Consider the following 15,141-nt stretch of genomic DNA (forward strand, 5'->3'; position numbering starts at 1 on the left):
GATAAATATTTGAAGAAAAAATTGCCTGGAATATGAGGAAGGAGCTAGGGAGAAGTAACTAAATTGCTCTTTGAAAGAGCTAACGCAGAGCTGATGGCTGCAAAGCCTCCTCCTCTACTGTACTATTTTATGACTGTAATTTTTTTATATCAATTCTTTCTTATCACTTGGAATCATTTCTCCTCATGACTTGGTGAACTGAGAACACTCTACTTATACTGTGACTGATGTAGAGACAGAAAGGCCATTTCTGGAAACCACTTGAAGAGATGGCTGTTGATTTGTCAGTCCATGGCTCTCTTTATGAATTGCAATAACAATGCCAATGCCCGTTAAAGGGTACAATGAGGTCTTGTCTGGATATACAGTTTTAATTTGGGAACGTCAAGCTTTCTCTTCATGTAGTCCTGTGTCATCCTTCACTTGACCGTCAGAACCTGAGGTTGCTGAATGCTACTTGGATGAAAACCTTCCCTGTGCCATCTCTAAAAACCCATGTACTGAGCTAAGTCCCATTACTGCAGATTCCAGCAATGATGTGGCATCATCTACATAGGCAGCAACAACAGCCCTTCACAGACAAACAGGCAGCTAATCAGGGAGGTTCTTGTGTTGAAGTTGTTTTGAACCAAGGTGTTGGAATTCATGGTAAAACATAAAATCCAGCATATAATTACAAATATAAAATTCAAGTCATGTCATGTGTGCTCCACCTGAAGGCAGGTCCTTAGCTCATTGCCTGCTGATGCTTCATCCTGGGCTATTTTCTTGACAGTTTAGTCTGTGGTGGTTTGCCATTGCCTTCCACTCTCAGGGGTAGGGTGAGGTGGAAGGTTTCAAGTCTACCACAGCCGGAACAGGAATCAAGCCTGTGCTGTTGGCATTATTCTGAACCACATACTGGCTATCTAGCCAACTGAGGTAACCAGCAGCCAAAACTGAAGCAATAGACATTAATTCATAAATTGACTTCAAAGAGAACGTGCTGTGGGAACAGATTCATCAGTCCCAGACTACATTTCAGTTGTGATGTTATTTGAATGATGGTTGTGCCTGTTAATTCTTCTTAAATTCACATTTACTTTAGTTGTTTTATACATTCTATTTACCTAATGATACATGATAGAAAAGTTTATTTGGCTGCTGCTAGGAACTGGATTTCCCAATGGCTTAAAAGTGCCCTTTGAGCTCTGGGACCTGGTTTTAAATCCAATCCAAACTGATGGAATAAAATTCATGCCTGTGAATTGGTTGTAAGGGTTCTGTATGAAATGGATTTGGATAGGCCCAATTGAGCTCAAGTAGAATTGCACTAATTCTTGCTCAGGGAGATCATAGGAGCATTTGTGTGGGACATGGAAACAATGAGCCATAGCAACTGAGTTCCCAGGCGTCGTATCTGAGGTGGTACCCAAAAGTGCGCTGGGGAATTCCCTCCCCAGAAGTTCCCAGGTAAGGATTGCACAGCAATTGTCTGGGAAGTGCAAACTTCCAATGGGCAATCACTCTGCACTGCGAACCATCGAAAATTGCAATTTAAATCGCAAACTTCAGATGGTTCCGACTGTCTTACATCAATAGTTACCCAGAAACAGTTTGAAGAATTAAAACCACTTCTAGTTTCTGGGTAACTATTTACAGACCAACACCAACCCCACTACAGGATTCACCTCACATCCCCAAATCCCCAGGGGCCTACCCCCAACCCCCCCACACCCCCCAACCTGACTACTTACCCACCATGCAGGACCCCCTTACCCCATACTCAACAGAACTGGCCCACCCCACCACTCTCCCCACAAACAGGACTCCCCCATGACCTGACCCAACCCCCCTCCCCCCCGCACCCACTCCCTCTCCAAACCTTACACAGTTACCTTATATACTCACGTTGTCAAAGACCTTTAAACCTGGCTGGACCTTTAAACTTCCATGGTTTATGGCAGCCAGTGTCGTAAAAAAAGGGGCATAGCTTACTTAATTTTGACTCTACAGTCCTCAATGGTAGACCCCAGAGATGTGTTGCACTGCCCAGATCTCACCCAGCCTGAGTTGGAAGGTCAAGCGAGATAGGATTGGTCAGATTTATAGGTAAGAACTTTCGAGCAGAGTGGCAGTCTGACTCAATTACACTTCATCGGCAGTTACAGCCCAGTGTCAAACAATGTCATCTGGATACAGTAGGAGGTGCTCTTCTGAGGTTGAAACTGTGGCGTATTGTTGGGGTGGTGTAAGGATAATGTAGTAAATGTAATATACTTGGATTTTCAAAAGGCGTTCATAAGCTATCACATAGAAGACACATGATTATGGTCAGAGATTCTAGAGTTGGGGGCAAGTAGCAGAACAGATAGCAAGCTGGATACAAAGCAAAAACACAGAGAGTAGATGTGAAAGGTCTGGAGGAGGATGAGAAATGGTGATCCACGTGGATCACAAGAACATAAGTGCACAGGAAATAGATGCAGGAGTAGACCATACCACCCATTGAGCCTGCTCTGCCATGCAATATGATCATAGCTGATCTTGGGTTTCAAATCCACTTTCCCGCCCACTCCCCATGTCCCTCAATTCCCTGAGAGACCAAAAATTGGTCCATCTCAGCCTTAAATATAGTCAATGATGGCACATTCACAACCGTCTAGGGTGGAGAATTCCAAAGATTCACAATCCTTTGAGTGAAATAATTTCTTTTCATCTCAGTCCTAAATGACTGGCCCCTTATCCTGAGACTGTGCCCAAATTCTAGATTCCCCAACCAGAGGAAGAAATCTCTCAGCATCTACGCTATTGGGCTCTTTCAGAATCTTGTATGTTTCAATGAGATTGCTTCTCATTCTGCTAAACTCCAGAGAGTATAAACTCAATTTACTCAGCCTCACATCGCAGGGACCAATTTACTGAACCTTCACTGTTCCACCTCCAACGCAAGTATATCCTTCCTTAAATATGGAGTCCAAAACTCCGCACAGTGTTCCAGGTGTGGTCTCACCAAAACCCTGTACAATTATAGCAAGACTGTAATCCCCTTCAATAAAGGCCAACATGCATTTGTCTTCCTAAGTGCTTGCTGTACCTGCATACTAACTTTGTGTTCCTTGTACGAGTACACCCAAATTTCTCTTTGAATATCAAGATTTACAAGTTTCACACCTTTCATAAAATATATTCTGCTTTTCTATTCTTATGACCAAAGTGAATGACCTCATGCTTAACCTACATTATACTGCATCTGCCAACTTGTTGCTCACTCATTTAACCTGCCTATATCTCTTTGCAGCTTCTTTGTGTCCTCCTCACAGCTTACAGTTCCACCTAGCTGTGTATCGTCAGCAAACTTAGATACATTACTCTCTGTCTCTTTGTCTAAGTCATTAATATAGACTGTAAATAGCTGGGGTCCCAGCACTGATCCTTACGAAACTCCACTAGTCACAAGCTGCCAACTTGAAAATGCTGGTACCACTGTTGATCACCATTTACATAAGCAATTTGGACACAGGAATCAGAAGTATAATTTCAAAATTAGCAGTTGACAAATTGGGCATACAGTCAATGCAGAGGAAAAATGTGACAAAGTGCAAGAACATGTTAATAAACTTACAGAATGGATGTGCAAGTAACAAATGAATATTAATATATATAAATTTGTGTGTAAAGTGACTGCATATTCCCTGGATAATACGAGTCTAAAGAGGATATAGGAGCAAAGGGAACAAGGACTTGATTCAGAAATCTTTAAAAGTATTAACAAAGGCTAACAAGGTTATAAAAATACAAACAAAGCACTGGAATTCATTTTTACAAAATAGAATTGAAAAGCAGATGAATTATGCTAAACCGATATGGAAACGTGGTTAGGCCACACTCGTGCACAGTTCTGGCCTCTATATTACAAAAAGGATATAGAAGCATGTAGGAACATAGGAGCAGGAAAACGCCATTCAGCCCATCAAGCCTGCTCCACCATTCAATACGATCATGGCTGATTGAACACTTCAATGCCTTTTACCCACAGTATCCCCATAACCCTTTACATTATTGTTAATCAGAAATCTATCAATCTCTACCTTAAACACACTCAATGACTGTGCTTCCCGGTCCTCTGGGGCAGAGAATTCCAAAGATTCACAATCCTCTGAGTAAAGACATTTCTCCTCATCTTGGTCCTAAGTGGCTTCCTCCTTGTTTTGAAATTGTGTTCCCTGGTTCTAGACTCTCCAACCAGGGGAAACATCTTACCTGAATCTGCCCTGTCTATCCCTTTAAGTATTTTGTAGGTTTCAATGAGATCACCTCTCATTCTTCGAAACTCTAGAGAATACAGGCCCAGTTTCCCCGATCTCGCTTCATAAGGCAGTCCCACCATCCCCGGAACAAGTCTGGTGAACTTTTGTTGCACTCCCTCTATGGCAATAATATCCTTTCTGAGGTAAGGGGACCAAAACTGCACACACTATTCCAGGTGCAGTCTAAGCAAGCTTCTTATACAATTGAAGCAAGGCTTCACTACTCCTGTACTCAAATCCTCTTGCGATAAAGGCTAACATACCATTATTAACATTCCTTTTACCCACACTATCCCCTTAACCTTTTATGTTATAGTTAATCAGAAATCTATCAATCTCTACCTTAAAAATACCCAATGACTGAGCTTCCATGGCCCTCTAGGGTAAAGAATTCTAAAGATTCACAATGCCCTGAGTAAAGAAATTCCTCCTCATCCTCATCTTTCATATGGAAAAAGTGCAAAAACATCTTTGAAGGCCAATACCAGAACTGAGGGGTTCTAGCAGGAAAGACTGAACAGGCTGAGGCTCTTTTCTCTAAAAAGAAGAAAGCTGAGGGATGGCCTAATAGAGACCTTTCCTCATTACTAGAAGATAGTAACTCAAAATGATATCCACAGAAATAGTGCAATCTGATATTGTGCCATGCACTTGTCCTATCGTCCCTTCCCCATTCCCTCTAAGAGTCACACAATCTAGAAGTTCATTTATATTCGAAGCAAATAGTGAAAGTCAATCAACATTGACTGCTCCTCTATCCTTAGTTGGGCTGAGCACACTATACAGCTGTTTTGTGAATGATAAAAAACTTTTGATCGGGTAAACTGGGAAAGTTGTTGAAAGTGCTGGAGCAATCAGAGTTGATTGGAGATCTAAAATAATGATTGTAGCTTTGTACATGGGACAGACTTGCTACAATCAGCACAGTATTTGATGAAAATGAACCCGGTGTAATCAGGCATGGGGTGAGACAAGGCTGTATGCTATCACCATTGCTCTTTAATATTTATGTGGAAGCCATAATAAAAGAAGCACCGGGTGAAGTATAGAAAGGTGTCAAAATAGGAAATTATTTGGCGAAGATAGTGTGATTTATAAAGGACCAGAGCCTAGTGTCTAGCACAGAAGATCTACAAATAGTAATGAATGGAATAAATGAAGTGATGAAAGCTTATGGATTAAAAATTAATGCAAAAAAGAGGAAACTTATGAAGATTGGAAGAAGTAATGGTGGGAAAGCAGAATGGTGGAACAGGTATCACAATTTCGGTATCTGGGAAGCACTTCCAAAGATGGTTAGTGTTAAAACAAAATCGGAGATGAAATAGCAATGTCAAAGAATGCATCCTTGAAACAAAAAAATGCTCAGCATAGGAATGAGTAGAGACTTTAAAATTAACAAGACTGTGATTTGGAGTTTATTGTTGTATGGGGTTGAAACATCGACCTTGAGAAAAGTGTGAAATGTGGTCTGGAGAAGGATGGATGGAGTGGGTCAGTTGGAGAGAACACAAGAGCAACGAAGAAGTTCTCAGGAGGGTAGAGGAGGAAAGAATCATTTGTGAATGTCATCGAGAAAAGGCAACAAGGTTGCGTAGGCCACACTCTAAAGCATGTGAAGTTGTTCAAAGTCCTGATTGAGAGAAGATTAGGTAGATGTATATATAGAGGGAGAAAGAGAATGATGACATTAGACAACTTGAAATTGAAAATGGGAGGGGTGGATAAATGGGGAGGGGTGGATAAATGAGCAGGGGACTGTTAAGTTCCAATGGCTGCTTGACAATAAAGACAGAGACCAAGACTGACTCCTTCAAACAGAGTTTTATTCTGGCAGATAAAACTCTAGCCCCAGAACTTGTCTCACCTGTTTTCCCTTTTTATACATACCAAATGGGTACTTAGCTGGTTAACTAATAATTATCATTTAAACTCCTTGGGAGTTAACTGTTTCCTTCCCCAACAGGAACCTGCCTGTAGGCAGATCATTTTATATTATACTGGTACAACTATGTGTTTTGTGGCATGCAATTTTCTTGAGGAAGAATTTACTAAATCTAGTTCTAGTACTTCCACTGAGAGTATATTGCCTTTGTAGGAGAGCACAGCAACAAGTGCTTCCCCAAGATCAACCCAACAATCAGATAATGTTATCCTTGTTGTTTAGATCTCTGCCTGTCTGATGGGCATGTATGGTTCTTTCCATATGGATAGTAATTGACTGCAATGGCAGACAATTGACAGCTGGGCAGACCAGCGCATCTCCTTCTCCATTGGCCCCAACGGAAAGGGAGGCCTGGGGAGTGCAGCAGTGGTGTTTTTCACCCATGTGCATGGCATAATTGTCTGTACTCATTTACCCTCAGGGCACCCCCTGCCCATCATTAACTAGTGCTATCTGCATTAGACAGCTGGAAAATTGAATTAATTATGGGTGATTTGCCAATAAATCAGAGTCCGAAGGTCATGACATCAAGCTCCACTCTAGAGACTAGGCTGACACTCCAATGCAGTACTGAGGGAATGACACAGTGTCAGAGGTGCTCTCTTTCAGATGAGAGGTTAAACCAAGGCTCTACCTGCCCTCTCAGGTGGATGTGCCTCCTTAGTATTAGAGCATGAGGGATATCTTGTGGTAGTGGAAGATGCTATATAAATGCAAGTTCTTTCTATCTTTTTCTTCTAACTGCTGGTAAAACCAAGTCATTTTGTGTCTCTACATTGAATGATTTCCAAAAGAAAAACCACAGCACCATAACTACTTATAACTGATACGCAATTTCCAAGAGTGCATCCCTGAGATCAGACATTACAGATTGTCCCTTTCCTCACTGTCTGGCACCTCTAGTGGTGCATCACATGAACAATTGGTATACACTTTGGGCTAGGTATATCAGCTGCAGAGAAGTACTGGTATAGCTCCAGTGAATGCCCTCTTGTACTTAAATCACAAAAGTCAGGGACTGCAGACCACCTTCTCTGCACTATTACATGCAGCTCCTCTCATCCAACTGTTAGAAGTGGACTCTTGGAGCGAAGAGGAGGATGCCTGTTGCCTCTCAAACCTGTTGCTGAAGACCATGGTTTGATCTTTGCCTTTGATCATTCAAGTTGGATTTTCTCAGTCCTTGTCATTACATTTTAGAGCTGAGTGTTGGCACTATTGAAGGTTCTGAAATAAAGCTGAGGTCGTCACTCCAAATGAGCCAGAATTGACTAGACCTGTGGGAGCATATTGATGCTGACAGAGGCTGAGAAGCAGGCTGTTCAGTCTTTCATCTATGCCAGGATTCATAAGGTGGGGAAGACATGAAGAAGAGGTCAAGGTTGGGCAATTATTTTAAAAGTACATCCTGCTCCTTCCAGGTCTGTACAGAAACAGTACATTATATAGGAAAGAAAAGAAAAAAGAAAGACTTGCACAATCTGATGGTGGCATATGGTGGTAATGTCACTGGACTACTAATCCAGAGGCCCAGGTTAATGCTATGGGACACGGGTTCAAATCCCACAATGGCAGCAGGTGGAATTTAAATTTAATTAATAAAATCTGGAATTGAAGCTAGTGTCAATAATGGTGACCATCAAACTATCATTGATCATTGTAAAAACCCATCTGGATCACTAATGCCCTTTAGGGAAGGACATCTGCCACCCTAACGTGCTCTGGCCTATATGTGACTCCAAATCCACAGCAATGGATAACTGTCTTCTGAAATGGCCTAGAAAGCCACTCAGTTCAAGAGCAATTATGGATGGGCAACAAATGGTGGCCTTGCCAGTGATGGCCACATCCTATGAAAGAATAAAATTAAAAAGCCTCAGGACATCCCAAAGTTCTTCGCCAATGAAGTACTTTTGAAGTATGGTCCCTGTAGTAACATTGGAAACACGGTTGCCAATCAGCACACAGCAAGCTCCCGCAAGTGGATGCAGGATAATGATCAGATAATCAGTTCCAGTGATATTGGCTGAGATAGAAATATTGACCAGGATACCAGGGAGAATTAACCTGCTCTTTGAAATAGAGCATGAGATCTTTTACATCCACCTAAACAGGCAGCTGTGGCCTAGGTTTGATGTCTCATCCGAAAGGCAGCAACGCCAACAGTGTTGCACTCCTGTGATGCAGTACAGTCTGAATTAATTGCTCAAGTCTGAGGAGTGGGATTCAAACCAACAACCTTCTGGCTCAGAGGTGAATGTGCTACCAACAGGTGTCAGAGATCTACACACAAGTGTCCTAGGAAGGGGAGTAGAGTGGGTTAGAGTTCCAATGAATATTTTATTCACTTTAAACTCCTCTTACCTTGTGTCTAATATTTGTTGTCGAATTGTTTTGATGTATTCAAAGCTGTCAAAGCAGCAGATGTCATAAACCAGTATGTAGGCATGAGCGCTCCGCAGTCCTCGACAACACGTGTCCGCCCATTCCTGGAAATGACATGCAAACTGGGATTAATCCATTAGACCCTCAGCTATCCTTCCAGGTTAAACATTAAACATTAAAATGAAGCCTTTCTGAGGTCAGTGCCCAATAGAACGATTTGCATGAAAGAAATTACAGGTCAAATAAAGAGTGATTGTTCCCAAAGCACTCTTGAAGGGCTATGCCAAATCTGATTTCTCCTCCCATCACAGCTGTAACTATGGGATCCTAGGTGATTTTTTTAGACAGGGAATGTAAATTAAATATTTCAGGAAAGACTCACAACTTCCACTTTGGAATCCTGCTTTACAGTTTGGTTAATGTCAAGCATTACAAATTTAGGAATCCTAACTGCGAAAAATCCTCACAAAGGGCGTTGCAAAAAGTGAAACTTACCTTTATGCAAATTGTGTGTGATATTCACAGCTATTGTTTAGTTAGTGTTTATATATGCAATGCAACAGGGTTGTATGTTATATGAACAAGGCAAAAATGATGTACAATATGTTTAATCAGGGCTAAATTGGATAGCCTCCTCAATGCGCAGTTAACCCCTGCCCGTCTGTTGAAATGCAGGTAGCACACTAACTTCGTGCTACCTGCTCATTATAACGATTGTTGCAAGCAGTCAGTGCTAACCATGGTGTTCATCGACTACATGCATTAGCAGGGGGGACCAAAATCGTGACTTCCTAGCACCTGCCCTGCTTCAAATGAGACTGCACTTCTTAAAGGAAAGGTGCCTTGTGGCTGGAGCATGTTTTGGGAGTTATGCAGGAAGTGGAGGAATGACACACCGGGGAGGAAAGTCCTCCAGACACAGGGTCACAAGGCAGTGGGAGCAGCTAGCTGCGGAGGTCAATGCTCAGCGTCGAGCCCGAAGGACCTGCATGCAGTGTTGTAAGAAGTTAATTGACTTTACACAAATTGTCAAAGTCAGTGAATGCCTCTTCAAATATCATATCCTGCCAACTGCACCAGTAGCCTCAGCCGCTGCTCAAATCACCCTTATTACTCACCCACCAACAATCTCAATCAATCAGGATTTACACCTAACATTCATAGCTTCACTTCACCTTCATATTCTGCACTGCTGCAAATCTCACATGCAGATCTCACAGCTAACTAACCATGACAGCCACATTACACAAATAGATAGCACAACACTCACTAACACATTTATCTCTCTCTGACAGTGCATAGGGTGGCATGCAATTGGAGGCAGCAGGAGATAGCCGGAGTGGACAGGCACACACACTGAGTCTTCCTAATCCCCTTGGAGGACACAGTTATTGGAAACTATTCCATTATTGCTGAGGCTGTGGCCAGTGGAGTGGCTGAAACAATCGAAGGTGACTGCATCTCCAACATCCCGCTTCCCCCTCAACCCACACTCTCTTCCAATTCCCAATTTGTAGATGGTGTAAGCATGCACCTCTTATTTCGCACCCCCCTCCTCACCACAACCTTACCTCTTGTGCTTATTTTTTCCTTGCAGATACCCAAGAAGTCAAACCTGGCTTGGGAGTAGAACATCAACAGGAGAGTGCTGATGAAGTTATAGCATCGCACTTGATTTCGCGTTTGCGGCCACCAGCTCAGATACTGACCTCTTAGAGGGTTAGATCAGAGGTGGGATCTGCACACGATTGGGGGATTTTATGGAGCTGGCAAGAGCGGGAAAGGTGAATTAGGTGGGATGAAAAGTTTTGATTTCCCGACTGCAGTTTGAGACGCAGAGATAAAGTCATTGGCTTGTTTGTGATGTGTTAGGCCTCATGCTGGCCTGTGGCGGGTTCCAATTTGTAATATATTTGCATGTCATGAATACTCATTAGTGTGAGACTTTGTATGATTACAGCCTATCTTCACAGTAAAGTCAGTAGCGCTCAAGGATCTTGAGTTCACCTTCAGTTAATGGAGGCGTGCACCAGTCGGTTTTGTGCAGTTGTGTCTAAGGTCAATAGGCATTTTTTTGCTGAACTCTGTGGTACAAAAGAGAGGAGCAGGAGAACGGCAGCTTGAATGAAGGCTCAGGGCCGGCAAGGGCGAGTCTGGAGTGAAGAGAGGCCATGTGGACTGGGGGCGGGGGCATAGAGGAAGAGAGAAGGGCCTAGGGTCCTGGGTGTGGTACATGGAGTTTTGGCTGTGGACAATGAAAGGAGTTGAAAATCTCACTGTCCATCAGTTCTCTGAGTGAAATCCAGGGACACACAAGTTCTCATCTCACTGTCTGCCTTCTTCACGCAGTTCAGTTGCTGGAATGCCTATGGGTCTCACACCCAATGTTTCTGCCAGCTCAGGAGCAGGGGGCAGAGGATGTGGCAAAGGAAGGGCCTTGCTGGTTAACAACAGATGCTGCAATGCCAGAAGCAGGCAAGAGCAGAAGGGGGAAGCTGGTCAGGACCAAGCTATCCAGGGACTGAATTGTAAAAGATGGGCACTGGCAGCATAGCGGTGGCTGCAATACACAGCCTCCCTTTTTGTCGAGGGGGCTCTTCTGTAGCCCACCAGTAGCTGCAGTACTGTCAGCTGACAGTGGGTTTCACCAATGGAAAAGTTTCCCCCACCGCGGAAATGCTTGTGTTTCCCACGCATGCTGCCGGCACTTTGATTTTTATTTAGAATTGTGTGGGAAAGAGCAAGAGAGCGGGAGTGGTGCACAGTGCTGGTTATGCTGTCGGGAACAGCATGCCACGGTTAAAATTCTGCTCAATGGGAAACGAGCGATGTGTGAACTGCAGTCAAAACAGGAGGCTGGGACAGCACTGGTGCCAGCACTCCTAAAAGTGAGATTGCTCTCCGATTCCATTGCAGAAGTCTCAGACAGGGACCGCCAAACACTGCAGTCCTCCTCCAGACAGTTCAGGAAAGTGGAATCATTGGCTGGATTTTACAGCTACAAACTGTGTGCCACACTCTCCCCCTCCACCCCCAGACTCCACTCCCCACCCCAGTGCTTACGTAAAGTACAGCACGATGATGTAGAATTGGCAATCCCAAGTTATCATGCCAGTCTCTGATGTTACAGAAGGCGAGTGGGTACAGAAATTGGGGGAGATGGTGCCATAGTGGCATTGTCACTAACTAGTATTCCAGAGACTCAGGGTAATGCTCTGGGTATCCAGGTTCAAATCCCACCATGGCAGATGGTAAAATTTCAATTCAACAAAATATCTGGAATTATAAGTCTGATGATGACCATGAAACCATTGCCATTTGTTCTAAAAACCCATTTGGTTCAATAATGCCCTCTAGGGAAGGAAATCTGCTGTCTTTACCTGGTCTGGCCTACATGTGACTCCAGACCCACCACAATGTGGTTGACTCTTAAATGCCCTCTGAATAAGGGCAATGCTGGCCCAGCCAGTGATGCCCACATCCCACAAATGAATAAAAAACTGTGCCATTTTGAAATAACCAATTAACAAGCTATTGAGCCAATTAATGACCCAATTGTATGCAATTTTTCGTTGCCCGCTATGTTTTTTGGGTGTCAGACAGGAAAAAGTTTGGGAGTGATTTACGCCAGGTACGAGGTGACACAAGGCCAGAAGAAAAGGCCTGTCACCAGAACCATGGCAGAATGGAGCAGCAGAATTTTCTGGTGAAGGTGGCAGAGTTTATATATTTTTTGACTTCATTTATTCAGTATTTTGAGCCTTATAAGAAATAAGGAGGGATTGAGATGGTCTTTAAATTGGTGGCTGTGACTAACTTCCTTTTCAAAGCATAACCCTTCTGCTGCCTGGCATTCTGGCTTAGACGTCTGATTGGGTGAGAGTCCCCCTTCACACCGTTAATTGACCACGCAACACTTGATTCATCATACTAAGATAGCGGTGGCAGGAGCACAGACCACTCACTTCCCGTTCTGCCTCCCTCACCCCGCCCGCCAAAAATTGTGAAGTCCAGCCCATTGTTTCAGTGCAGCAAGGCTCTCACATTTCATGCGGCAGCATGACTTTATTCATGGGCCATGTGGTCAGTGGAATGCCCTTATTGCCCAGTAGCCACCCTATAGTTTGTCTTTGTGGCCAAAATGTAGATGGCATGGTGGACCGCCTCAGAGTGAAGGCATCGTGACTGCTACCGGTGTATGGGGCTTGACCTGCATGAATCGCACACCAGCTGCACGTTGAGGGAGTAGAGCCCCTTTCAGTTGCAATACATCTCATGTGGCACCTGCAAAACGACTTGCATGCAGTCAATGTCATCCAGGTGCACCATGGGGAAGCCGGCAATCCTCACAAAGCTGCAGGCTCGCTCTGTCGGCTGGTCTCTGGCAAGAGAGAATGAAATATAGTCAGCTCTCTTCAAATAGAGAGCCTCAGTAACATTCCTTTTGCAAAAGTGGATGTCAAACTGTGTATTGTAATAAATATCTCCATCTCCAGCCTGGAAGGAGTCTGACACATAAAAGTTCATCGCCTGGTTACCTGAGAGTCAGGTGTCTTTACAGATGGAACACACGGTGACCGATGGTACACTTGAGGCCTTGCATGACCCGTGGGCACTGGACGGACTGGGGGGCATCATCGTCCCCCCCACCCCAGGATTGTACTTTTAATTTGATTTAAGTTTCATTTAAATTTTTATTTTTTGTTACAGTTCATTAGCGTGTGCCCCTTTAAGAAAAGGTCACTCATTATCTTAATTTAAATGATTGTTTTGAAACCTGTCATCATTGGTTAATAATAAAAGATTTAGAAGTTCATTGCCACAGTCACCATTTTTTTATTCATTCACAGGATGTGGGCTTCACTGGCCAGGTCAGCATTTATTGCCCACCTCTAATTGCCCTTGAGAAGGTGGTGGTGAGCTGCCTTCTTGAACCGCTACAGTCCATGTGGTGTGGGTACACCCACAGTGCTGTTAGGGGGGTAGTTCTAGGATTTTGACCCAGCGACAAGTGAAGGAATGGCGACATATTTCCAAGTCATTTAACAATGCCATCCTTCCTCTTCTCTGGGGTTGCAGTTGGTGGCTGTAGCAGGTGGCAGATTTTGGTGAGACACCCATACTGAAAAGTAGAGGCTTCACACATTGTTTCTCGCTAAGATTCAGGTAGAAGAATTGCTCCCTGAACACCCTGGGCAGATATGGTCTCCTGCTGAGAACCCTTATACCTGTCCCCCATCTTCTATCAGCTTGTCCTGCTCTGTGTGGCCTCTGTTCATTCTGCCAGTTGTGCTCTATTCCAAAGGGAATGTGTATTACTGCTCCAATATCCAGGAGCAACTGTTTTGTGCAGAAGCCTTCAGTACCTCCAGCATCACTTCCTGTAGACTTTTATAATTTGAAATAACTATGCAAAGCACCAAATGCTTGTACAGTTGTAACAACAACCAGAAGAAATCAAGAAATAAGAAGCTGCTAATCCATTCAATTAGTGCTGGGCTGGGGGCTGAGGGGGATGAGAAAGCCATTCCTGCTACTTAGTGTTGAGTTCAGCAGTGTGAGGTTAAGAGAGGGCATTGATTGGATTGTCGAGCTTCAGAATGGCAGCGCTTGCATCAAATCAGTGTGGTATGCTGATTGGCATCATTGTCTGCTTGCTCTCCATACGGCTGGCAGACATTAATTATATGTTGGCTATCGCCCTCATAGTGTGACACATGGAGAAAGTGGGTGCAAGTGCACCAGGTGCCCTTTTGATCAGGTGTTTTCATGTGCTTACAGGTGTTTACAAGTACACCTTCATTCAAACTTTTAATCCTAGCCCCCCCTCCACCCCCCCACCCCCCCGCCCAACATGGCTGTGCTCATTATCACCTCCTCCCCTGCCCACCCATCTCCTTCCACCAGTTCCGTTCAACACCATCCCCCCCAACCCCCAACTCGGGATTGAGTAGAGCCCAGGGGTGCCAGGAGGTGCAGGTATATTTTGGCGCTCCCCATGATTTAGTGGGCTGCGCCAACAGTCTGAAATAAATCAGTGTAAATAACTGGGTAAGTACTGCACAAACAGCCCAAGTTTACAAACGGACAGGTCCCAGTAGGACCATCGGTTTGGCCTGTCATAGAGCCATTCGTTGCAAACCCCAACTTCCAGGTTCTAGCAGAAGTTGGCTCCCTGGAAATTGTGGTGCAATTGCAGCCCCCAGTAGTGGCGCATGTTGCAGCATTTGTCACTATTGGAACCGAACAATGTGGGCCATTACATACACAATGCAACAGCAGTGTACGTGGACTGTGTTAAATTCACTCTGTGTACACTGCAGACCAGATTCAGAGACCAGCAACATCAATGTGCATAAATCTCAAGGAGCAGCCAGTATCACTGTTTCTGAAAGCTTCATTCTGGCCACTTTCCTCTCTCTGTATCGGAGGAAATTCTGTGCAGGTCAGATATGATTGAGCTTCGTAGACACATGGCCCTGGTTAGAACAAAATGGTGGAGCTTTATCCTTCTAGTGCAGA

The 15,141-nt window shown here is 44.0% G+C and overlaps 1 protein-coding gene across 1 annotated transcript in view; it reads right to left on the reverse strand.

Moving 5' to 3' along the window:
• Positions 1-15,141, reverse strand: part of rasl10b (RAS like family 10 member B) — a 169,649-nt gene that overhangs the window by 94,865 nt on the left and 59,643 nt on the right. The window contains exon 2 of the mRNA XM_078548700.1: positions 8,599-8,723. Coding sequence (XP_078404826.1) covers positions 8,599-8,723 — 125 coding nt within the window. The remainder of the gene's footprint in view (positions 1-8,598; positions 8,724-15,141) is intronic.

Source organism: Cetorhinus maximus, chromosome 9 (genome assembly GCF_964194155.1).
Source record: "Cetorhinus maximus chromosome 9, sCetMax3.hap1.1, whole genome shotgun sequence".
NCBI lineage: Eukaryota > Metazoa > Chordata > Chondrichthyes > Lamniformes > Cetorhinidae > Cetorhinus > Cetorhinus maximus.